Source organism: Acomys minous (assembly GCF_964271855.1).
Source record: "Acomys minous genome assembly, chromosome: 13".
NCBI lineage: Eukaryota > Metazoa > Chordata > Mammalia > Rodentia > Muridae > Acomys > Acomys minous.
This window is the reverse complement of record NC_140495.1, coordinates 48,743,014-48,768,572: the sequence shown is the minus strand read 5'-3', so window position 1 is coordinate 48,768,572 and position 25,559 is coordinate 48,743,014. Positions and strand designations below refer to the sequence as shown.

The window sequence follows — 25,559 nt, the reverse complement described above, 5'->3', positions numbered from 1 at the left end:
GGGGGTGGTGGGGGTGGTGGTCAAAACAAGGTTTCTCTATGTGGCCCTGGCTATCCTGGAACTTCCTCTGTAGACCAGGCTGGGTTTGAACTCAGAAATCCATCTGTCTCTGCCTCCCAATTGCTAGAATTAAAGTCATGCCCTACCAACATCTAGCTCTTTCTTTGTTTCTTCTTGTTTATTTGTTTGTTTGGGTTGGGTGTTTTGGGGGAAGCGGTTGTTTTTGTTTTGTTGTTTTCTATGCATGGGTGTTTTGCCTGCATGTATGTTTGTGCACGGTGTGGGCAGTGCCTGTGGCAGCCAGAAGTGGATGGAACCCCTTGAACTAGAGTTCGAGGCAGTTGTGAGCTGCCATGCTGAGAACTGAGCCTGGTTCCTCTGGAAGAGCAGCTGGTGCTCTTAAACCTTCCCAAGCCATCTCTCCACCTATGGTCCACCTAAAAACTCCAGGGATATGAAGAAGTTAGCTTGGAAGACAAAGAAACTAAAAGCATTTGGGCCAAAGGACTGGGGACTTACTTTTCACATTTATCCTATTGTGCTATTTGCATGTACTATGAGATGTCACCTAAAGATAGCACAGAATTAATGCATAAAATTAAAAGGCAAAGAATAGACAAATCATACACTTTATGAAACATACCTCTGCAACAGCATATAAAAGGGACTACGCCGTGTGATGGGTGGCTTTCCTAGTCAACTTGATGCAGCCTGGAATCACGCAGGAAGTCTCTCAAATGAGGATTTTTCTACACTGGTTTGCCATCTATGAGGATGTCTGTTAGGGACTATCTTCATTGATGTGGTAAGACCCAGGCCAGTGTGCGTGGCACCATTCCCTAGGCAGGGGGTCCTGAATTGTGTAAAAGCCTAGAAACAGAGCTGACTGGTAAGAACAACAGGAGCTGTGATTTCACCTGGTCCAAATTGTTGATGACCTTGGGCAGATTTTCTCACTGTACCTGCTCCCAGACATGAGAAGGGGGATCTAGGCTTTGCCTGATGGCAGCTTCCTCTCCATGAAGAAGGGTTGCTAGTAAAGGCTCATCCCCAACTGGGAACGAGGCCACGTGAGCCTGCCATGCATGAGAGCCTGCCTTTGATCCAGTGCCGTCACGTATCTATAATCCTAGAACTTGGGAGGTGGAGGCAGGAGGATCAGAAATTCAAGGTCATCCTTGGCTAAATTGCAACTTCAAGACCAGCCTCGGCTGCATGAGACTCTGACTGAGCAAAGACTTTTTTTTTTTTTTTTTTAATTATTCTCACTGTCCCCAAATACTACAGGGGCAAAGCAGATCAGATTTTGGGATTCTGAAGTGGCACCTCCTGCCTTGTGAGTCATGGGAGGATTCCCCAAACTGTGCACTCAAAAGCACACTTCCTACTCCACAGCACACTATACTAAGGCAGAACACTGTTTCCACAGGCGGAGTCTCACTACCAGGGAAAGGCTGGGGGCGGAGGCAACTGCTCCCAAGATGAGCTGTCACAGGCACTCCGGAAGTCCTCAGGCTTGCTCAGTGCCCTGCAGGATTCAGCCACCCTAGGCACAGGTCAGTCCCGGCCCACTCAGAGAACTGGGGCTTCTCCCCCTCCCCCAGCTTAGCAGAGACCCTGCAGCCCACTCCGTGAAGGGAAAGGTTCGCCTCTGACTTCAGAGTGGTCTGTGAGGGCTGTGCGCTGGGTTCAATTTGCAAAGGCAGTTGTGGATATCAGGCAGCTGTGACAGCTACACTAGTGACACACTGGTAGGTTTTTGCCACAAAACATTTTTTGAGATAGAGGGAGTGGGTAAGTTCTGCAAGACCCACCCACAGTCAGGGACTTGCTGATGTTGCCTAAAGACCACCAGTGAGACAATAAAAGGGGTCCAGTGACCACCAAGTGTGGCCTGGTCACCAGGACCAGGCAGAGAAGCCAGATTAGGGTGTCAGCAGGGACTATCCCAATAAAAGGAGAGCTCTAAAGATCATAGCTGCCAAACACCCCCAGATCCCCGGTTAAAGTAGGGGGGGAGGGAGACAGGGGGAGGTCAAAGGTTCACTGTGATCTCTGGCAGCCTTTGGTAGCAGCACTAAGTGGAAGCAGGCAGCAGGTGGCCAAGAGGCATGAACCTACAGGTGCAGGGTGATAGAAGGACATGACATGGGAGCCCGTACCTCAGGAGAGACATGAACAGCCTCTCAGGCATGTGAGGTTGGTGAGATGAGCAGATTGTACTCCAGAGCCTCACCCAGGTTTAGTCCTAAGGGTTCATATCCTGCCCTGTGCCTTTTGGCAAGGTTATGTGTGCCTCTAGGGCATCTCACTTGCCCCACCAGGACACACTCCAAGGTGGTCATCAGTTGACACATGATGTGTGTGGTGCAAGGCAAGTGAGCCGGGGAGACACTGGTTCCTGCATAGCACACAGACTAGGGTAAAACCGGGCGCTGAGCAGAGGGCTTAGCAAAGCAGAAGGAAAAACAGGCAAGCAGCATGGCATAGCTGTAACAAACTCAGTGTCTAACTTCTATCTCCACCACTTTTAACTACACTGAGCTCCCCAGGGGTCCCAGACTGATAGTTTAAGGCTCATGCCTGCCCCCTGCTGGCAGGTTCTATAGGTGCACTAGCTGCTGCTTCCAAGTGTGCTCATCAGCAAAATGTGCAACTCGCCCAAGATCAGGATTCCTGCCTTGCCAAAGTCTCTACCATAGACCTAGTCAACAGGGACTGTCTCTGGGAAACCTGTACCCTCCTGCAGTCTCCCCCCCCCCCTCCACCCTGCCTCTCCCTCTTTCTCCACCCCCCCCATTCCCCTCCCTCCCTCTAATTATTGTTGTTTGATGGAGACTTAAACCAGGTAGGTCTTGGGTAAACAAATAAGAAAGCTAGTGTTTAGTTGGTGGAGAGCAGGAGCCAGGTGTGTTAAGTCTTATGGAAGGCCAGGCATTTCTGCATTGGGAACTCTTAAGCCCCTAAAATGAACTTGCTATTAAGTTGGGGGGATTGTTTTGTTTTAATTAGAAGAAAAAAATTCTCATGAGTTGTCTAAGAGAGACAGGATTACTGATAATATCCATAAGGTCAAAGGTGGAAGGCCAAGTATGTGATGGGAAGGCAGGGCAGTTGGTCCTGGATTTGTTTGGGGGTTTTTTGTTTGGTTGGTTGGTTTTTGTTTTGTTTTGTTTTCCCTTCACTCTGGGCTTCCTGACAGCTCAAGAACAGGAGCCACACAGAATCATACTCACCCAGCAAATGCTGACAGGAGGTAGATACAGGGGTCTATAACTAGTCTGAAAGTTAGATGCTGGGCAGGAAGATTTTATTTACAAATTATAAAATTATGCCTCCATATCTGACTCTTCAAAAAACAGATGTGATTTATGGAAAGTCTTTGGGAACTTGAAAATTCCAGCATCTCACACATGGGGTTGCTTCCTGCTTCAAATGAGCAGAATCGGTAGCTGCAGAGTAGCTGCAAGGACACGTTTGCATACGTGGGGGACAGGTGTGACTCAAAGGGCTCAGCGAGGGGCAGCTGCAGGGTGCAGGGAGTACTGGGAAATTCAGGAAGGACCCTGAGGGATCCAGAGAGAGCCACAGCTACCTTTAGAAAGAAAGGTACAATGGTCACGAGGGTCACTCACGTCCCGGGCAGCACACCTAAGACTGCTGCATACAGAAACACCCAGAGTTCCACCCGAAGCTAGGCCAAACCAGGAAAGGAAGCTGGCGTCTAGACATCAGCGCCCTGAGGTCAGGATGGCGACAGCTGACATGGTGATAGGTATGAGCCCTTCCCAGAGACCCCTTCTAGGGAGATGTGGCTCCAGTTCTGTGTAGCGGAGACCATGGGGAGCCTGCTATGAGAACAACTGTAGTTGCAGGGGGGAACCCCAACTTTAGGAAAGGGAGCACTTGATTCTCAGTTGTCAAGCTTGAGTGATTTCCCTTTGTGATTTTTCTGGAATGAAGCATCTGGAGATCTCAGGGCGTCACTGTCATCCATGGCTAATGTTCTGTCAGCATTCCTTGCTGACCACCCACATCCTTCTATTTCACAGAGTGGCCCTGGGGCTGGACTACCACTGGAGCTCCCAGCACGTACATCGGCACTTTCTTTCTGTCTCATAATCCACTAATTCCGCTTAGCTGGCTGCCCAACAAGCCCCCCAGGTCCACCTGTCTGCACGTCCCCAGGGATTACAGGTGTGCCTTTCTTATTTGGGGTTCTGGGGGTCAGACTCAGGACCTCATGCTTGTATAACATGCAAACTCCACAAAAATCGAAGGAAAGAAAATAATACAAGAGCCAAGATTCCTGTCAGGCGACAGTTTATTGAAAGGAAATCTTGCTTTAATCCATGAAGTCGCTCTCATGGAGGTAGCTGTGATAAAATTGTCTCTTCCCCAAAACAATGCAGAGTAGCCAATCCCCACTGGAAACAAACACCCATCAGAGTCTACCAATCATCAGGGTGGAATGACTCTGAAGCACGGGGAAATTTTTTTTAAAGCCATACAGTGATTGTCTTCTCAGCATTACATTTGGCAACATGTTTGTTGTTACACAAAATATTTTTTTAAGCTAGCTAAAGAAAATGCTCTAGAGCAGCGTCAGTTCTTAAGGCGATAAACAGACGGACATGTAGAGTAAGAAAGCCAAGGAATGGTCACAGGCTCAAACTAAGGAAGACCTGGGGCCCCTGATCCCTGCCAAGGTCCCAGGAAAGAGCTGAGCCTGGAGTTTGCAAACATCTCTGTAAACCTCAGTCCCAAGTGCCCTGCAGTACACACCACGCTCGCTGCCCACTCCATTATACCACAGGAGATATGGCCCTCACCCTGTGTAGCCTCCCTGTTTTGGGGAGGGAGAGACTCTACAAGTCTTTCCAGTGCTGGCAAGTGCCAACTGCTGTTCTCTTTCAGAAGCTGTTTTCCTTCATGTAGCTAGCCCCATGGCTACCAGAAATAACTGAAATGAGGGCTGGCTGATTTTGTCAACCCCTGCCCCAAGTACATGCCCCTTCCTCAATGTCTTGATTTTTCTCACCTGACTCTCTGAGGTAAGCAAGCTTATTGCAAGTATCTAATGATGACATGAGAGAGTTCTATGAGCCAAAACATTCCTGTGAGTTCTGCGGGGCCAGCCAACCAACCACAGGCTATCAAGTTCCCCAGAGGTCAGAGGGTTCAGGTGTTGGGTAGAGAGAGGCTCAGCCTGCATGGCACCCACACTTTCCCAGATCACTACAGGAAGACAGGGGTTGATTTGGGATTTTTGAGACAGGGTCTCCTATATCCTAGGTTGGGCTTGGAACTGAATATGTATCCAAGGATGACCTTGAACTCTTGATTCTCCTGCCTCCATTTCCTGAGTGTTGGTATCACAGGGATGTAACCCCATATCTGATGTATGGAGTTAGGGATTAAACACAGGGTTCCCTGCACTGTCCCAGATGAGCTGCACCCCTAGCCCAACAGACATTTTTACTTCTATTCACTGTGTTTCCAGTGCCAAAGTCTGTGCCTGACACATTTTGATGGATAGTATGTACAAATTTGTCAAATGAAGGACTGGCTGAAAAGAGGAATCTCTCCACACCCAGTGAGGAAACAGAGGCAAGGGCCACAGCCAGGGTTAAGGGACACAGCGACCTTGGTGAGGTGTAATAGGGCTTGGTTCTCTGGTAGCAAATGCTCATCCTTCAGATCCCTTCACTTTAAATCTGAACTCTGTGACCTGCAGTGGACAGGGACCTCATGGTAACCTGGTCCCCAGAAGTCCCCATATCAGGACTCTTGGGGACCCTGCTTCAGCGTCCTGTCACCTCTGCCTTATACACAAAGCCAACTCACAAGGTTCTTTCATTGATGATCATCACAGTGTGAGGTGACCCAGCTAGGCCCGGAGATATGCAGGGATGCCCAGCATCCTCTCAAGGCCATTTGGCATCACATGTTTGCCCTTGGACCTTACCCATTCCTGTCACCTCACTCCTGGAAAAGCCCTTCAGATGGCTACCACCCCCAAATCTTTTTCTTCTTCCCATCACTCCAAGCTCCAGCTCAACGCCCCCCTCCACATACACCTACCCTTCTTGCACATCCCCCAGCTTTCACGACCTTCTCTGTATCTTTTGTACCCCAGCTTACACCCACTTCTCCCTTTGGACACCTCCTTCCTCACTCTCACATCCCAGCCCATAACCCTCAGCAAGCATCACCTGGAGGTCTACCATGGAGGGAAAGAGCCAAGGAGACACAACGACAGACCTCTTGTCCTTGGAGAAGCACGGCACTTGTTAAAATTGTCATCTGTCTCCCTATTCCACTTGCTCGAGAGACGCTGGGGAGTGGAAGCTATGCTTAGCATGGTTCAGACAAAGTAAGACCAAGGCCACAGACTCAGCCCTAGGGACAAGTGTCCTTGAACTGTCTCCCCATATGGCCCAAGTATCAATTCCCAGTGCTCATTTCCCACTATCTGACCCCCCCCCCACCTCGTTTCCAGAGTAGCCTTCTTTACTCTTCCTTCTCTGCCTCTGCTTTTTTAATACTTGAGATCTGGTAGCTTCATATTTTAAGAGATAAGATCAACATGTGAATGTTACCAAGATGCCATGCGCCAAAGGCTGTGGAACATTCAAAAGTGGACCCGCAGCAGTCCTTGAATAGGTCTGGTTTAAAATATGTACAGTCTATACTTCATTCCACCACCACGTGTGGCAATGTCATTACAGCTGGCATATTGGACCTTCCTTGGGGCAGGAGAAACAGTGATGACAGACAGCAGGTGCACACCAGGGCTTCGTCTTACCCAAAAATGTCCCAGTTGGGTCATTTTAAATGTCAGTAGCTCCCTAAGATCTAAGGTCACTCAACCACCTAGAGGCCCTGGGAGGAATGCAAGGTGGTAGCTGTGCGTCTGACTCCATTTGCTTAGTGCTGCCTACTCTGGATGGCTGCAGTGTCCTGTCAGGATCAACAGGTCTGGAAGCGGGCTCAGATCTGGCTGGTGAGAGGACTGTCTTTGGGAAAGGAATAGCTCAGTGGGGCTTCGTAGAGGCTTCCCCCATCACTGCTGAGGTCATCGTCATCCGAGTCATCCAGGACTTTAGTAGGCAGTGTCTTCAGCCTGCGGAAGCACAAAGGAGATGTTTCTTAGCCCTGGTGAGGGCTCGTTTCTAATTTGGAGATGAAGGAAAGGTGTTGGCTTCTGACCTCCTCCCTGCTGCATGAATATGCATGAATTTGCTAGCACAGATGTTTTTCTTTTCTTTCTTTCTTTCTTTCCCCCTCCCTTTTTTTTTTTTTTTTTTTTTTTGTTTGTTTGTTTGTTTGGTTTTGGTTTTTGGTTTTTTGAGACAGGGTTTCTCTGTGTAGCCTTGCTGTCCTGGACTCAATTTGTAGACCAGGCTGGCCTTGAGCTCACAAAGATCTGCCTGTCTCTGCCTCCCTAGTGCTGGGATTAAAGGTGTGTGCCACCACGTCCAGCTGAGATGTTTTTCTTAACAACAGGTGCAAACTGCCTATTACTCCTGATCAATGTTAACGGGGTAAGCCACAAACAGTTAACTGATTTCTCCTTTTGCCTAACTCTAATATTTCTGGTCAGTGTACTTCTTTTTCACTATAAATCATAGATAGATAGATAGATAGATAGATAGATAGATAGATAGATAGGTAGATGTATTCCCCTGCCCCCTCCCCAGACAGGGTCTCATGTAGCCCATGCTGGCCTCAGGCCAAATATGCAGCCTGGCATGGCCTTGAAGTCTGGATCCTCTTAAGTGCTGAGTTCACAGGCATGTGTCAGTGCACATAGTTTATAGGCTCCTAGGGATGGTACCCAGGATCTTCTGTACGTGAGACATTCCCTCTACCAACTGAGCCACATCGTCTTACAATAATGTCTTAACAGTTTATCAAAACATTATCTTCTGCCACTGTGTCCTTAACTGTTGCAGACTACCGCTGACCTTGGGGGTACCACACAGTCATGTGTGATAGGATCCTCAACCATCTGGAGACACCAGTCAGCTTGTGAGAGCTACCTGGATCAGCAGCACAGACCCCCAGGTGCAGACAGCCTCTGCAAAAGGCTGGTGCTGTCCCCTCACCCCAATACCCCTCACACTGGTCCCGGGGTGGGGAGAACACTCCTCTAGCCCCATCCTTCAGCTTCCCTCAGAGCAGCCTGGACGGTCCTCCTCCTTACAGGGGCCTAAATGAGAACTTCATATCCCCTCGCTGGTGGTGGGGATACCCTGACCCTCACTGTGCGTCAGGTTCTGCCTAACACTGCTGTGAGGGTGGCTGATGTGAGAAACATATAGGGTGACTCAAGTAGACGCAGCCACTTTCGCCTCAGGAATGGAATGACCACGGGCGAGGCTATGGGCCTCGGTGGGCCACCACCTCTGCTCACCTGAAGCCCTTCTTCATGGAGTTGAGCTGCCCCTGCAGCTGCTCATTCACCCCTATCTGCTCCTCCAGCTCCCTCTGCAGCTTCTTCTTAGAACTTTCCAGTCTGTCGATCTCCTCTTCAGCCTCCTCCACCTGGCGCTTCATGGCTTTCAGGCGCAAGCTTAGCTGCACGAGGAGAGATGGGGGTTGCTTGTGTTAGCTGGATGTCCAGCTGGGCTGGGAAAGCCAGAGCAGGTGACACCAGGGACCCAGCTATTCCCCACGGAAGCTGGAGCATCTGCGTGGAGAGTGCAGCAGTCCACCCAGCCTCGGATGCAGAATCTCATCTGAGGGCAAAGGCAGAGGGGCTCTCACCTGGTCCTTCTGGTCAGTCAGCGACAGGTGCTCGTCATCCACCTGCATCACCAGCTCCTTCACCTTCCTCTCCAGCCTTCGGTTATTGAGCTGCAAGTTGGCCCGATCCCTAGGAGTAGCGAAAGCAGCACAGAACACAACCTCTAATTCTCAGCCTTGCAGGAAGCCCCAGGCTGGAAAGAGGAGATGGAACTCCCCACAAGTTACCTGGTCAGCTCAGGGTCAGAGAAAAGCACAGGAAGAAAGGGCTGCTGGTATCACCAGAGGAGGAATGGAGCCCCAAGGAGGACAAGACTCTACCAAGGCTGCTGAGCCAGAGCTCAGAAGGGTCCTGAGATCTTCCACAGTTGAGCTTAGCTTTTGAAGCAAAGAATCACACACTACTGGCCATTGGGGTCTATGCCAGCAGATGTGGAAATCTTACTGAAATCATGTACATACATGGCAGGAACCTTCAGGGGGGAGTGGTCAAGTTCACTGTGGTGCTGATCCTCAGACGGCGACTATGTGGTTAGCTCAAATATCATTTTGTTGAGAAGGGGTCCCGTAGCTTTCCTACCTACTGTGGAAGGACCTGCCCCATTGCTGGTAGGTAGTTGGCACCAGAGCTGGTAGTTCTGTTTGGATATATCTGCCCTCAGGGCCACAACAGTCCCCTGCTTCTAATCTGACTCAAACTCAACAGTTTACAAAGCAGCCTGCTTTATAATGGGATGAAGAGAGTAGCCAGCTGCAATCCACTCCTAAGTGTCAGTCAGTCCAGGCACAGCGCACAGCCAGGCCACCTTATCATCGCTTACCTTGGTGAGCTCACTGTTTTTAATCTGAGAAATGGAAATGACTGCAAGGCTCCACATTTCTCGCAGGCCGATAAGGACAGGAGAAGAGCTCCTGACCCACCAGCCCTAACGAACGACCAGCACCCGTCTGGCCCTCTGCCCGACTCCAGGCTCACCTCTCTTCATTCTCCAGTCGCTCCTCCAGCTCTGCAATCCTGGCCTCCATCTGCACCACCAGGCCCTCTTTACTGGACCTATAGGACCCTTCCAGGTGGATAATCCGGCTCTTTAAGTCTTTGTTCTGGAATTGGAGACGGAGCCTGTTAGAGACTCGGCTGGGCATGCTCTTTGAGCAGAAGCATACTAAGTCAAGTCAAGAATTTCGTCAGTGCCTAGGCACAAGGGGATCCCAGAGACTGTTCCAAGGAACCCCTTTGACCTCAGGTCCTAGCAAGTCAAAAGATGTTGCCTTATGAGCCTAGATGAAAGGCTGCTGAGCACAGAGTGAAGGGGCAGCAGGCCCTTTACCAGTTTTTTCAATGACAAACTGACAGAAAGAACTGAGCTGACTGATCCTTCTCGGTCCCTGACTTTAATGACGTGATTATGTTCCATCCTCTTTATGCTGGAGTTACGCCCTCCCACGTTGGTGGCTTTCTTATCACTGATTACAGTCAGTTATTTTTAAATATTGTGTTAAAATCTTCTTTGACTGATGAGTCCATCATAAATATTGCTCCATATTTCAGACATTTGGGGTCACTTTCTCAGTGAATCACCTTGTCAAGCATCTCATTGAACTGGAGGCTTCTGACCACTCAATGAGAACAAACTGAGCCATCAGCAGAGGCAGCCTCAATGCCCCACATACTGCCCCTGGGGTAGGCAAAGCCCCTACCACATTCCCATAGGTGAGTACTAGGGAGCCCAACATGAGGGAGTGGAGGCAGGAACTCATGGAACTGGCTGCCCTTACCTGTCTCTCTAGGGAAATCTTGTCACACTCTAAGTCTTGCTTGGCAGCTTTCTCCTGAAGTAACTCGCTCCTCATCTGCTCCATCTACAACAAGCAGAGGAAAAGGGGTTAAACCTCGGTCCTCATAATCTTCATACTGACATGGTTCCAACAACCAAATTAGGTTTTCATGTAGGAGACCGACACAGGGGTATCCATCATATTGCTTGCTCTTGAGTATACAATCTTTTTCTTAGACGCTCTTGATCATTTGATGATTATAACGATAATTAACTAAAAATAACAGTAGTCACTATAGCTAACCCTGCTATTATATGTTGACTTGCTCTCTTTCCATATTCATCTTGTAGATCCCAGGGATGAAGACCTATTGAGTCCCATGTCCTATGGTTCAGGGACCATAGGTTCCTGGTGCTACAAGATTTATGGTCACCTGTGCCTCATCAGGGAACAATTCTTTCTGTATCTGCACCACAGATTGGCAGCCTCTCACACCCCAGCTCCATGAGGGATTGCCTCTACACAGCTCTGCAAGCCCACATGTGCTGCACAATCTTGCAGCTACATTCAGGAACTACCAAAGTCTACCACAGCACAGAGAAACTCTGACACTAAAGATGAAGACATCACCACAGGCTAGACCCACCATAAGCAAACCCATTTCACAGAATATAGCCCCAACTTCCCAATCCAAAGAGATTCAAGATATACAAAGTATCCCAATTAGATTCACTCAGAACAGATCATCCCCAGGGTTATTTTAATCATCATTCACAAGTATAAGACAAAAATATAACCATAACATTAGCCAGAAGAACATGTCAAGTCATCTGTAAGTGAGGGTCCACTAACCTTAAAGCAGAGTTTTCAACAGAAACATTACAGGCTAGAAACTATATTCAAAATATGAAGGAAATAACACTTAGACAGCCAATACTATACCCTTAAATTATCCTAATAACTGAAAGAATAAATTCTCTCCTGGGTAAGCAACACCAGATAAGCCCTGCAAGAAATATTCAAGGAGGCGGACACTAGAAATGAAAGGATAACTACCATCCTGAAAATATACATCTATAAAACCCAGTAGAACAGATCTGCAAAAGGGAATCAAACATACACAGGTGAGGGAAAATAAATCACAATAAAAGAAGTAGGAAAGAACAAATACATATAAAATAAACAGAATGTAGTTGACAGATGGGAATATGTATTTTCCAATAACCTCAAATGTGTGCATGATAAATTCATCAATCAAAAGACAAATTAACCAAATGGAGAGAGAAATAAAATCCCAACTGACTGCTGCCTACAAGAAACTAACTTTACTGGTAGAGACATAGTGAATAAAAGAGCTGAGATAAGATTTATCACGCTATTAAGAAACAAACATGAAGAACCAAACAGCTCTAAAAACATACATATATGTACAACATTAAATGAACTTATGTGTATATACACTTAATAATTAGAGAAATATAGAGATAAAACATGAAAGCAGGAGGAGGATTTGAGGGGAGAGGAAGGGGAACAGTGGGGAACAGGATATGATAATGGGGGTTGAAGATGATCAATGCATGTTATATACATGTATGAAATGTCATGAAACCCATTAGCTTGTACATTTAATAAGTGATAAAAAATGAAGATTTTTAAATGAAATGTTATAAAAGGCTCAGTTTAACAAGATCTAACCACTGTAAATATATATGCACCTAACATGTAGACTCAATATTAGAGCTAAAGTGCTCTCTCAGACAAAATCAGTGGGAATTCCACAGATCATCCAGATAGAGAAGGGACCCAACAAACACTTACTGAGCATCTCACCAGCAGCCACAGAATGCATATTTGTATCACCATGTAGGACATCCTCTAGGTCAGTGGTTCTCAACCTTCCTAATGCTGTGACCTTTTAATACAGCTCCTCATGTTGTGGGGACCACCAACCATACAATTATTTCGTTGCTACTTCATAACTGTAATTTTGCTACTGTTAAGAATCATCATGCAAACGCCCAATATGCAGCTTATCTATCTGATAAGCAACTGCAAAGAGGTCTTGACTCACAGGTTGAGACCTGCTGCTCTAGGGTAACACACATTAGCCCACCTATCAGGTATCAAGAGACTCAGAGTTTTGAAACTATAGCGTGTGTCTTCTTAGGTGATGTGATTTGAATTAAAATGTCCCTATAGGCTCATAGAACCTATGGTATCACTATTGGGAGGTGTGGCCTTATTAGAGGAAATGTGTCACTGGGGGTGGGATTTGGGGTTCCAGAAACCCAGACCAGGCCTAGTAACATGCTCAGCTACCTCTCCAGCACCATGTCTGCCTGCATGCCACCATTTTTCCCGCCATGACAATAACAGACTAAACTGTAAGCCAGCTCCAGACAAACGTTTTCCTTTATAAGAGTTACTATAGCCATGGTAAAAGCCCTAAGCTAAGAGATGGTAATAGAATAAAACTACAAATCAATAAAGAGAATGGAATGAATGCAAACACAAATTAAATATGCACTCCTAAAGAACCCATGGTAACTGAAAAAGATGAAAAGGAAAATTTAAAAAGCTTTACAAATGAAAGCCAACCATAATCTGTGGACTAGTGCAAAATCAGTTCTGAAGTGTAAGCTCATAGTAATCAATGTATTCATTAAAACAGACTGTTGGCTCTGTTTCTTAACAATTAAACTTTATTATACAACCCAACTAGCTTACACAAGAAGGAAAAAAAGGTTAAAGGGACAAAAGAGTGAACCTTCCGGTATCTGTTCCACGGGACGGATCCTTAGGTGTCTCTCTGGCTCACGTGCTGGTCCGGCCTCGTTGCCACTCTCTCACTAAACCTTGAAGTGCCTGTAACTTTTTTTTTGTTAAGGGCCACTGCTCCTGCCATACAGGTCTGTTTGAAATCCATTTTAGGGGCAAGGCGGTTGGTATCTCAGCAGTGGCCCCTCTTATAAATTTTGACACTCTAAACCTGAAGAGTTCTGAGGTTGGACAATGGGCATAGCTTGTGGTCGCCTCTGATCACTTACGTTAATCTCTTCCCTAGAAGCACATACCAATTCACCCATAATTTCAACCTTGTTTATCTCGGTATTTGCAGGAATAGTAATCTGAGTACCCCATTGCTGTAAAAGGTCTCTTCCCCATAGATTTATAGGAATGTCAGCCACATAGGGTTTCAGCCTCCCTGACAGACCATAAGCTGGGTGGGGTGACACAGGCTGGCCAGCGCTGGGAGACAGAGGCCACTGTCAGCCTGAGCTATATAAGATCCTGTCTGAAAAACCAAATAAACAGTGGGGCTGGAGAAGTAACTCAGTATTGAGACTCTGGAGCACCCATGTTGGGTGGCTCACAACTCCTTGTAACTCTAGCTCCAAGGACTCATGGTTTTGTTTTGTTTTGTTTTTGTTTTTGTTTTGACCCAGGGGTGGGTTATTGATAAAAGGGAGAGGGTTAGCTGCTACCTGCAGTAGACAGCAGTTAACACAGAAAGCCACAACTGTCACCATGCACAGAATAAGAGACTTGGAAATGCTCAGCCCTAGATAAGATAAATCACACCCCTCCCCTTAAGGCCCAAGGATCTGAGCGGACGAGGAAGGTGGAAAGATTATGAGAACCAGGGTAGCAGATGACTTCAAGGAAATTGTGTCATCCAGACACAATGGGACAGACACACATGTGAATGCAGAGACTGTGACAGCGTCTACGAGACCTGCACAAGCTCAGATAAAATCCCAGCATACAGGAGGGGAGGCGGGCATGAGATCCTAGCTGTGGCGAAGAGCTGTTGGCACATAATTGCTGCTGGGTGAGGGGAAATCCATTTTCTTCAGCGGTGTGGTAACTGGTATACTGACCACACACCAAAGGAGGCCCAGTGCCCAGGTGTGGTTGGCCAACAGAAACAGGACTCTTGAGTTTTGTTCTGGTTTTCTTTTTAAACAAAAGAATGTTAAGTTGAGTGGGTTAGAGACGGCGGAAGAGTTGAAGAAGGGCTTGAGTATGATCCAAATGTACTATCTGAAATCTTCTCAGAAAAGAACAAAACTAAAAGGGGAAACTATGACAATAGCAGGAGCTGTGATGGTGAAATGCATTGTACACATGTATGAAATTCTCAAAGAATAAATAGTATTACATTAAAAATTATTAGCTGTTGAAGAGATGAAGCTACTTATTGCCCTAATTAGGAAATTACGCATTGACCACATGTTCAGTGACCACAGTGTACCCTATAAAGGTATTCAAATATTAAGACACAAAAACAAAACACCCAAGCCTAGTTCCCTTAGGCCATCCTTGTACAGAGCAAGACGAAATGCCAATGATGCAAGGGGCAAGCAAAGAACATGGGCCACTCCGCCCAGCCACTTCCCGCCACCTGCCCCAGAGACCTCGAGAATCACATGCTGCCAAAAGGGCCATGGACTTACCCCTGCAAGAGCTTGGTAATGAATGCAAGCTCACAGCCTGCTCTGCATACAGGACGACGGGCATGCTGCATAGGAGAAGCCATACCGCTCACACCCTGGGGCACACACCTGCACATGAGGGACACTGTGTGCACCTTCTATGGTGGGAAGGAACTGCACAGACAAGCAGCCTGGCCCAGCCTCTCCTCCCCATGGGACCTCGCTCACAGAACAGGGCCTACAGGTCCATGTGTCCCCTGAGCTAAGCAGCCCATGGGACCCTTTCAGTTGCCTGAGACAGGATTTTTTGGTGACTGCGCTATCCTTGAAGATGCTGTTCAGGGAGCCCTCCAAGGAAGCCAGAGCACCCTGCCCTACCCTGCAGAGGAGGAAAATGAAAAGGACGCAAAAGATTCAGATGCTAGTACAGAAATCAAGATTCAGATGCTAGTACAGAAATCAAGTTGCTGTGGGATACGAAGTTGCTGGCAGCAGAAGTAATAAAATACAACAAGATAGAGGACAGCCCCTCCCAGCAGCTGTGTAGCGAGCCAGATGAGAAGGCCCTGCTCCAGCCATGTATCATGTCTGAACCTGTTAATCCTTCTGGAAACTCCCAGGCAGGTGCCATCGCGCTGCTTTTCTGTTGGGAGGGTCAGAATCGGACCTGAATCAATCTGGATGGAAGCGGTTTGGGTATTTTACCCCAGGGCTTCTGAGAAAATTCCCCCAGTTATCCACCCCATGCTCTCCACCACCCCCACCCCCACTCACCCCCACCCCCATCCCCGGCCATTGTTTCTCAGCAGAATGGTAGACTCAGGATGGTTGATGTGGAGGGGGGGCGGGGGGAGGGGGACACGGACAGGGGACTACAAGAAGCAGGTGTCAATGGGGAATTCTGTAGAGCTCCAAAGGAAAAGTCTGCAAGGAGTAAGTGGAGAGAGCCCTGGGGCATGGAGGTCTGCCATCACAGTGCTGGGCCCCAGCTGTGAGCTAAGACCTTGCAGCCTACAGCAGCAGTCACTGGTCTCAGGCAGCGCATCTACCAGAAAGCAAACCTTCCTGGAGGCAGAGCTCCAAGTATGGGACATCTCCAAGGGTGTCTGTAAGTCCAAACCCTCCCTGGAGAGCTCCAGGCAAGTGGAAAGACAAAAACAAAACAGTAATTCTTCATGCCCCACCTCGACCCCTGAAAAGGGGGCTATTAAAATGGAAGTGTAAAATAAATCAGAACCGGAAGGAATAGAATAAAGCCATAAAAAGCCCAACAGTGACAGGAGCCAGGCAGGCCATGTTTCCTGAGTCTTTTCAAAAACACAATAGATTCCCCTCCACGCTTCCAAGAAACAGCCGGACACTACACTCTAAAATAAATCTGCCTTGTGGAGCCTGGAGGAATTCTGCATGGCGTTCCAGACAAGGTCCGAAGGAGAACTCTCTCACGGCAAACCCAGGCAAGTGCCAGGAACCATTGCTTCTGAGGCTCAGCTCAACACCCAGAACTCCAGAACCGGGCCCAAGGCCTAAGATCACAGTCCTATCCTTGTTTGGGCCCAGGGAAGTTAAGTGTGAGGCCAGAGAAATACTTCATGTAAGCTTAGTGTTTCGCATGCTGTTGACCCTTCAACCCTATTAAATAGGTGGGATCAAAATTCCATAACGAAATTAAAATGATCAGAAATGGGAAGGCAACAACAGCCTATCGCAGCTGGACTGAGTGGATGCTAAGCACAGAGCATTCTGCTAGGAAATAGCAGATCCCACTCTAGCAGCCTGTAACAGCAAGATACCCATGACCCGATCAGAAGCTGCAGCCTTTAGGGTTAATGAAAAGCCAAAGATATTTATGACTGTTAATAATCATAATAACCTCCTGGCCTGGGTTCATCAGTGGGCTGTGAAGAGGTTGGCAAGCCTATACTCCTGGGCTGGTATTAAAATGGCACACGCCTTTAATCCCAGCACTCATGAGGCAGAGGAGAAGCAGACGGATCGCTGTGAGTTCGAGTCCAGCCTGGTCTGCAAAGCGAGTCCAAGACAGCCAAGGCTACACAGAGAAACCCTGTCTCAAAAAAAAAATAAAAATAAATAAAAAATTAAAATAATAAAAGTTATATCCTAAGAATTATTATTAGCCAACTTACACAGTGGGGTTTTGAGTAGCTTATACAGTAAGGGGCAGTTCTGAGCCTGGAGTCACTTTAACTAAAAGAGGAAATTCCGCATTGATCCGTCACTTTCCTACTAACAAGGGACGATTTGGAGTCTCAGTTACTGGTTCCTATGTCTCCAGGTACTGAGGAGCAGGTGTGAGCCAACCACAAAGGAGTAGCTTCCGAAAGTGACTGTTGACACCTCAAGCTTTACCCACTGGGATTTGCCTGGCAGTTTCCAAGGCAACGAGGAATCCTTGCTAGCTCCTGTGAAGATGGGGAAACTTCCCAAAGGTTGAAGCTGGTATTTTCCCCTACCTGCCAGCTGTCTGGGTGGGATGAGTCAACCTACCACTGTGCTGAGTCATGCTGGCTTTCAAGGCCAGGGGACGCCTTTGGGGAAAGCCCAGCCCTGCTATGTGCATTCAGCTACCAGCAGTAGTACACAAAGCAGTGTCCACTGAGCCAGGATACTAGCCTACCCAGCACATTTAAAACAGGCTAGACCTTTCTGCCCAGCTGAGTCCTTTACACACAATGATGATCAGAGGTTGCAAAGATAAATGTAACCCTGTGTATTTTAAGTGCTGATAATAATAAAATTATTATTATTATTATTATTATTATTATTATTATTATTATTAATAAAGTCGCATGTAGCTCTGCTGGCCGCAAACTCACTCACTATGTATGACCATGAACTCCTCTTGCCTTCACCTCCCATCCATGCAGGGATGACAAGTGTATGCCACCATATGCAGTTTATGAGGTGCTGGGGAATGAACCTGCCAGCTGAGCAACACCCCCAACCCACGCAGCAATTATTCTTGACTTGAAGAATTTCAGAATCTGACCCAAGGATGGAGTCAAAATGTGGCCCTACCTCTTAGAAGCGGTAGATCATGACAATACCTTCCAGGCTCCCCCTCCCCCCAAACAGCCAAGAAGTATGCAAGGAGGCAGCACTTAAAACTCCTCAGTGCGGCTGACAGGAGTCATGTACACAAATGCTTAGCTGGTTTTCATGGCGGTGGGAATGGAATCTGGGGCCTCCCCACACGCTAAGAAAATGTAGCACCACTGGGCTGTGTCTCCAGCCCTCTTATGATAAAAAAAGTTTCACTAGTAATCTGCCCCGGCTGGTCTTGTGCTTACCCTGTAGCTCAGGAATGACAATTCTCCTGCCTCAGCCTCCCAAGCAGCTAGGCTTATAGGTCTAGCCTACTGGGATTGGCAGAGAAATAGCTTTTGGAGAAGGGAAAGTAAAAAGGCTTTCCTGGGATTGAAACAGACCCAAAGCCAGGGAAACAGTTAGTACCTTAGTGAATCTTCCTTCAGCTTTCAAGTCAGGCAGGAGCCATTCTGTTCTGTGTATGAGAAAATAGCCACTCCTCACCTTTCATAAATACAGCATTCTGCCAAAGCAAATCTATTCCCGCTCCACATCAGCCATGTTTGAAAGGCAGCCAAGCCTCAAAGGGTGTGGAAAACATTTATATTGATTAGGATTCTCTGAATGTATCTACTGCCCTGAGAATGTGGATCCTTTAGGGAAGAGGCCCTGAGACTCAAAAGGTAAACAACAGGGCCAGCAAGTATCGAATAAACACAAGGATAATGAGCGAAGCCAGAGAGACGTACACCAGGATGCTCTCACAACCGCCTTCTCTGCCCCAGGGCAGCTCAGTGAAGGGCTTCTGGGGGGGGGGGGGCGCAGTTCCCTCCCCAGCTCTTACACTGACCTTCTAGAACTCTGTATGTGCTTCATTGTTCTGCCAAACAGCCCTCCATGGCTCCCCAGCCCTTCAGCATACAGCTACTCAGAAGCCTCAGTCCGCCTCTCCAAATGTGCCCCCTCTGTCAGTGCCACACCCACTCTGCTGAGCGGCTCTCAGCCATTTCATTTCTTCAAGGCTGACTCTGGCCAAGATTCCTCTAAGAACCCTTCCCTGGCCACCCTTGCCACCGAGGTCTTTCCCTTACCGTCTGGTACTTAGCCTATTTTACTGTTAAGATTTACACTTGTTAAAGCTACTTCCTCCCCTTAGACAGGCCTAGCATCTTGCTGGACATTCTGTAGCCTTACCACTCTGCCATGTGTGCAGTCATGTTCGCTGTCTTTGCAGGCTCTGGTAATTAAAACGCCATCCTTGGGGAAAGGATGTTTAAACGGCCTCTACAGACTAGCTGCCACATGACTCGGGCCAAAGTCCTTTGTGGCTCTGGGCCTCAAATCTTTCATCCATTACACAATTCTGGAGATTTGACCTCTGACATCCTTGCCAGGCCCTAGGTCCTGTCAGAGGACTAGCCTTCCCCAATTACTGGAACCCTTTTATCTGGCCTGTTTACCTAAGACCTATCACTGGGACTAAGGAAAAGAACTAGATACATTGGGAGGAAGCAAGGATTCAGAAAAACTTAGAAATACTGAGTTTTACATAGGGAACAGAAAAACCTTAACTTTTAAAAGAAAGCACAAGTTTTTCATTTCTTTTAAATCCTTTCCCATGCTTTCTCTTTTTAAGGTCTAGTGGCAGTTTGCTGAGAGCCCAGGGTCAACACCATTCATGGGATTCAAGGTGACAGGCGACACTTTCTGTCCTTTGGTCACCAAGCCTTTGTTAGGAGTATCAGAAGGTTAGAGGTGATGAGAGGAGGAAGGGGCTCAGTTGTTAAGTTGTTAAGTGTCCCTCTTCTTGCTGTGATATGGGAGGCAGCTACAGTGCATGGCCCTGGAGGGTCCCCACTGGCACCCAAAGCCCTCTCCACATGCCCTTTAATTTTAAAGGCAGAAAATCAGCCTTGGATCAACCTCTACTTTGAGATAAAGGACTGCTCATGAGGCAGGGGCATTCCTTTCAAGTGTCCCTCTCAACAGGAGGCATCAAAGGGCCAGAAGATGTCAGAGACTTCCATCAACAGGGGTCATTCAACACCATGGTGGCACACACCTGTGACCCCAGCACTCAGAAGCTGAGGCAGGGGAACAGAGAGTTTGAGGGTAGCCTGGGCTTCCTCACAAGACTCTATCACCAAAAGCCATGAAAGGAAGGAAAGAGAAGTGTCAGTCTATCTTGGAATTCTCGTTTTGTTTTTCATCACTTTCTATATCCATTTGAACTTGATTTTCAGTTTCTTGATGTACCAAAAACTTGGGCCTTACCCTCTCTACCTCCCAGAAACAGCGAAGACAGACACTGGAAAAGAACAATAGAGCTAGTGGTGGCAGGTAGGGACAGGGGAAGCCTTCAGAACCTTCTACATAAATAGCTTCGTTTTGCTTTTATTTGTGGAAACAGGGCTCATGTAGCCCAGGCTAGTCTAAAACTCAATATGTAGCCAATGATGGATGACCATGAACTTCTGATCCTCTTGCCTTCAGTTCCTAGGATCATAGTATGCCAGTTGATGCAGTGCTAGGGATTGAACCCAGGGCTTTGTGCACGATGGACAAGTACCCTACCCACTGAGCTACATCTCTAGCCCCACCTTTGTAATCTGGGAATTTCCCAAAGCTCCATGGGAGGCAGCACAGGAACAGACCTGGGGCTGCCCATGGCCTCCCTCACAGCAGCTCCCAGGCTAGTGCCCTTACCTTCCTCCTGCATGGACCACAGGTTCTTGGCTCAGTGGAAAATTTTCAACAGTGACTGTTGAGGTGAGCAGTTGTACCCCATGACTCTAATGCTCAGTGAGAGGAAAAGGAAAAGGCCAAAGGCATGCTGGGACCAGCTACCTCATGGCCCTTAGGTCAGTAGCTGAACCAAGTGAGGAACTATGTCCTGGCTCAGCGTGCCTGTGTTTTGTTTTGGGTGTAAGCCATGAAGCTGGGAAACTGGTTTTAACTGCCTGGAATAAGGTGACATAGCTCTTACCATTCCTCCCACTGTGCTTATAGCACAAGAAAAGTGGAGAAAACAAATCCACAGGCACTTCTGTCATTATGCACGCTTAGCAGGTCTTGGAATGCCCTGGGGGTAACACAGCTGCTTAGCCAAACTGGCAGGAGTGCCTAACGAAACAGCTGAGTCCAGTAAGAGAACTTAAAAAAAAAAAAAAAACACAGAACTTTGGGGCGCCAATGTCAATGCTGAGCTGTCCATCTGTGTCCTGGCGGTCCAGAAAGCCCTTCTCTAAACCTCTGCTGCTTGGGCTCCTGAATGCTGTGCCACCATCAGGACACGGCATGGGGAATGACAGAAAACTAGAGCCCTGTAACCTGTAGCCTGTAGCCTCTGCACCCACCCATCCCATAGCCCCTGAAGGCCACGCTTCCCAAGGAAACCTGCGCACATCACAAGGGTGGGTGGCAAAGGAGCCAGTATTTCATCTTCAGCTCTTATCAGAGATTGCCAGCCTGGGGATGACAGCCCTTCACCCCCAGACCTCCAGCCTACTCACTCCGAGTTAAGCAGACAATGCTAAGCCTTCCCTCCTAAGGGCTTGAGATGGTAAAGGTCTGCACAGCAAGAAGGTGCCCTCCTTGCTCTAACTGAACCCTCACGTTTGGCGACTCTTGCATCCTTTCTCTGTAGGACCACGCATTCACCCTTCGACAACTCCCTTGTACCTGTTCCCTGCTCCAAGTGATCCTCTCAGACAACAAATCAGCGTTGGTTCGTTCTTCTTCCAATTCAATCTCCAGTTGGGACACCTTGTCCTGAGAAAGGAAAACAAACAGGTTACTTAGTTACACTGACCTGGGTTAGGAGCAAGGGTGCCCATGGAAGGAAGCCCCAAGGGCAAATGAGAGCTGGGTACTGTTAGGGCTTGGGAACATAAGGCATCTGTTTCTTTTCCCCTCTCCGTCCCTTTATTCCTTCCTAAATGGTCTCATGTATTCCAGGGTAGGCTCAGACTTCCTATGTAGTCTAGGATGACCTTGAACTCCTAAGCTTCCTGCATCCACCTCCCAAGTGCTGCCATTACAAGATCCAGCCTGTGCAGTCAGTGCTAGAAACTGAACCCAGAGCTTCATGTTTGCTAGGCAAGTGTTTGACCAGTTGAGCGACACTCCCAGCCCTTATACGTATCATTTCTTGTGCTGTCAAGAGCAGGTATTTGAAAAACATGTGTTTTGTAGCTTTTGTGATATCACTGGCCATGTAGAAAATACATAAAATGAAAAAAAGGCTTACCCTAAGCCCCTATGAACAAAACCAAACCACCAAGGATATGTTAGTGTGTATCTTAAACCAGTCCCTATTCAAGTCAGCTGACAGCATGAAAAGGCATCCTGGGACATTCTTGTAAATGCTTCATGTTCAAGAGGCTCGCTCGTCTCAGTGCAGGCACAAGCATCTGACCTGCCTCTTCTCTACAGTACCCATGAACTTGGCAGTGGATAGTCCCAAACCTGCACAGGAGAGTGATGGCCAATTCTAGTAAATTCACCGTCACATAATAATGAAAAGCTGTCCCTCTGGTCTTAAGAGAGAAGCATTCAAACTAGATTTATGTATGGGGGGAAAAAAAGGAGTTTTCCCACTTGAAGTGCTCCAACCCTGGGGCTGGGGGATTTGAACCTGTGTTTCTTCTGTCTCCAGTAGATTTGTCATAGGTCTGGGTAAACTTGGATCCACAGGTGCTTTTTAAAATGTGTATTTCTAAGACATTGTACTCATTCTTTTCATGTTATGTATATGAGTGTTTTGCCCACATGAATGCCTCTCCACCACCTGTGTGCAGTGCCTGTGGATGCCAGAAGAGGGCATCAGTTTTCCTTGGTTTGGAGTTAAAGGCAGGGTTGTGTGCCACCATGTGAGTGAGTCCTCTGGAAGAGCAGTCAGTCACTCTGAAGCCCTGAACCATCTCTCTAGCCCCAGCAGATGCTTTTTAAAACCAATACTTTGAGGATTTCAAAGGCTTATGTGTTTAACTATGGTCTATGGAACTGCCAGAGTTGACTTGACAACCACAACAGAAATGAAACTCTCAGAACTAATGTGAATGATAAACTGTCTGCAAATGAACGGCCTTGTCATGTACTATTCAAAACCTCCAGGGAGGCCCAGCTTACTGTAAAGACTGAGGATAAGGCTCAGACCCCAGGACCCACCCAAAAGTAGGGAGAACGGTAGAGACCCTACAAAGCTGCCCTTCTCCTTCACACTCATACCGTGGGATGCACTAGTGTGCATGTACACAAAATAATAAATGAAGTGAAATAACTTTTAAAAAATCCTATAAAATAGCCAAAAAGCTCTCTCCTCAGATTTCCTGGAGATGGAGTCTCAAGAAGCTGTGAGCTGCCCAACATGGGTGGTGGGAACTGAACTTGAGCCCTCTGTAAGAGTTGTGTGTGCTCTTAACTGCTGATCCATCTGTAGAGCCCAAAATCACTTCTTGGTCAGGCTCCTTCCCTGCCCCCAACGCATACTGTCCACACAACATATGAGGTCTATGCCAGGGTTCATCATACAAGGCTCCTTGTTCATTATTTGATAGGTTTCGAGTGTATGTGTGTGTGTGTGTGTGTGTGTGTGTGCGCGCGCGCGTGTGTAGAGTGTCAGGTGTCTTTCTCAATCACTCTCCTCCATGTTATTTTTTGAGACAGGGGTCTCTCATTGGCCTGGGGCTCACCAAGTAGGCTGGACCGCCTGGCCAGCCCCAGGGATCCTCCTGTTTCTGCCTCTCCAGCACTGGAATTACAGATGTGCAGTGCCATGACCAACCTTTTCCATGTGTGCTAAGGAGCTGAGCAGAGGCCTTCATGCTTACGTGGCATATACTTTACCAAATAAGCTGTCTGCCTACCCATCGCATTGCCTTTCTCCAGGTTCTCTAGGCCCTAGAATGATCCATATCTAGTTAGCTAGGTTGACCTTAGCGTATTCAAAAATGGCTCCCTAAAGAGATCAGAAATAAGATATTAGGAAAAAATGCAGCAACTCCATAAGCAAAGCAATAAAGTTGCCCTCAGGCTATGTGGGTCTCTGAGAGAGGCCCATCTAATAAAATCTCCACTGGTCCAAACTTCACTCCTAGATACAAGCTGTGAAGCACCCCGGAGGTTTTAAAAAGCTATTTCTGTTTATTTGCAAGGCTGAATGAGAAATTCATTGATTCTGAGTTTAAGCCATCTCCTGTTGGCCTTGAGCGCCAAGCCTGTCTTTTATCAAAAGCTGGACAAGACTCTTTCCTCAGACTCTTTCTTACTCTCTAAATTCCACTGGAGAGGGGGGCAAACATGTGTTTCTGGTCTAGCATCAATTTCACTCTTCCAAATTACTCCCTTTTAGTAATTCAGGGCTTTCCCTCATCTCGGAGGCTTGGATATTTTCTTTATGTGAGTTTTTTCTCAAATGTTATATATTAGGCTTCTGGATACTCATCCCCAGCTGGTGACTTCTTTGTGTGGTTGCAGTCAGACTATCTTGGGAAGTGGAAAGGCAATGAATTGGACCACAGTTTGATGGTAGCTCCGGCAATGATACATACACACTCAGGAAGATGGGCCAGGAATAAGAACGGGCTGTGTGGTTTAGTCAGTGGCCCCTCATGTGGAGGGGATGGGGAGGTTTGGGGTCTAAGGCAACGTGTGGCTCCTGACTGGACAGTCAGCAGTGTCACAGCCTTTGTAGGGGAAACATTGCCGAAGGGACGCAGCACCGTCAGCTAAGCTCCTTGGTGTTCAATTTAATATCCTCTTCAAAGCAATGAAGCCATTATTCATTCTTTCCAGCTTTGACACACTACAGCATGATTGCCCCTCCCCAACAAAAGAAAGGTTATTCATAACACCAAGGTAGACGGAGTAAAGACCTAAGACTTCCTACGTTGCGCTGGTGGCCCCGATGTGTTCTCCAAACCCTGCCTCCTGCCTCCGCCTCCTGACTCCTGCCTCCTGCCTCCTGCCCCCTGCCCCCTGCCCCCTGCCCCCTGCCCCCTGCCCCCGGCCCCCGGCCCCCGGCCCCCGGCCCCCGGCCTCCGGCCTCCGGCCTCCTGCCTCTGCCCCCTGCCCCCTGCCCCCTGCCCCCTGCCCCCTGCCTCCTGCCCCCTGCCCCCTGCCCCCTGCCCCCTGCCCCCTGCCTCCTGCCCCCTGCCTCCTGCCTCCTGCCTCCTGCCCCCTGCCTCTGCCTCCTGCCCCCTGCCTCCTGCCCCCTGCCCCCTGCCCCCTGCCTGCCTCCTGCCTCCTGCCTCCTGCCCCCTGCCCCCTGCCTCCTGCCTGCCTCCTGCCTCCTGCCTCCTGCCTCCTGCCCCCTGCCCCCTGCCTCTGCCCCCTGCCCCCTGCCCCCTGCCCCCTGCCTCTGCCTCCTGCCCCCTGCCCCCTGCCCCCTGCCCCCTGCCCCCTGCCTCTGCCTCCTGCCTCCTGCCCCCTGCCCTCTGCCCCCTGCCCCCTGCCCCCTGCCTCCTGCCCCCTGCCCCCTGCCCCCTGCCTCCTGCCTCCTGCCCCCTGCCCCCTGCCCCCTGCCCCCTGCCTCCTGCCTCCTGCCTC

The 25,559-nt window shown here is 48.3% G+C and overlaps 1 protein-coding gene across 3 annotated transcripts in view; it reads right to left on the bottom strand.

Annotated features, from left to right (window-relative positions):
* Window positions 1-4,306: 4,306 nt before the first annotated feature.
* CGNL1 (cingulin like 1) overlaps window positions 4,307-25,559 on the bottom strand; it is a 157,689-nt gene continuing 136,436 nt past the window's right edge. For 2 of the 3 annotated variants that reach the window (XM_084752913.1, XM_084752914.1), the window contains exons 14-19: window positions 21,693-21,782; window positions 10,528-10,611; window positions 9,728-9,852; window positions 8,773-8,881; window positions 8,420-8,583; window positions 4,307-7,126 (exon numbers count right to left, since the gene is read on the bottom strand). In XM_084752913.1, the coding sequence (XP_084609039.1) occupies window positions 6,994-7,126; window positions 8,420-8,583; window positions 8,773-8,881; window positions 9,728-9,852; window positions 10,528-10,611; window positions 21,693-21,782 (705 nt within the window). In that variant the 3' untranslated portion in view covers window positions 4,307-6,993. The remainder of the gene's footprint in view (window positions 7,127-8,419; window positions 8,584-8,772; window positions 8,882-9,727; window positions 9,853-10,527; window positions 10,612-21,692; window positions 21,783-25,559) is intronic. The other variant, XR_014773639.1, reaches the window with a different exon arrangement.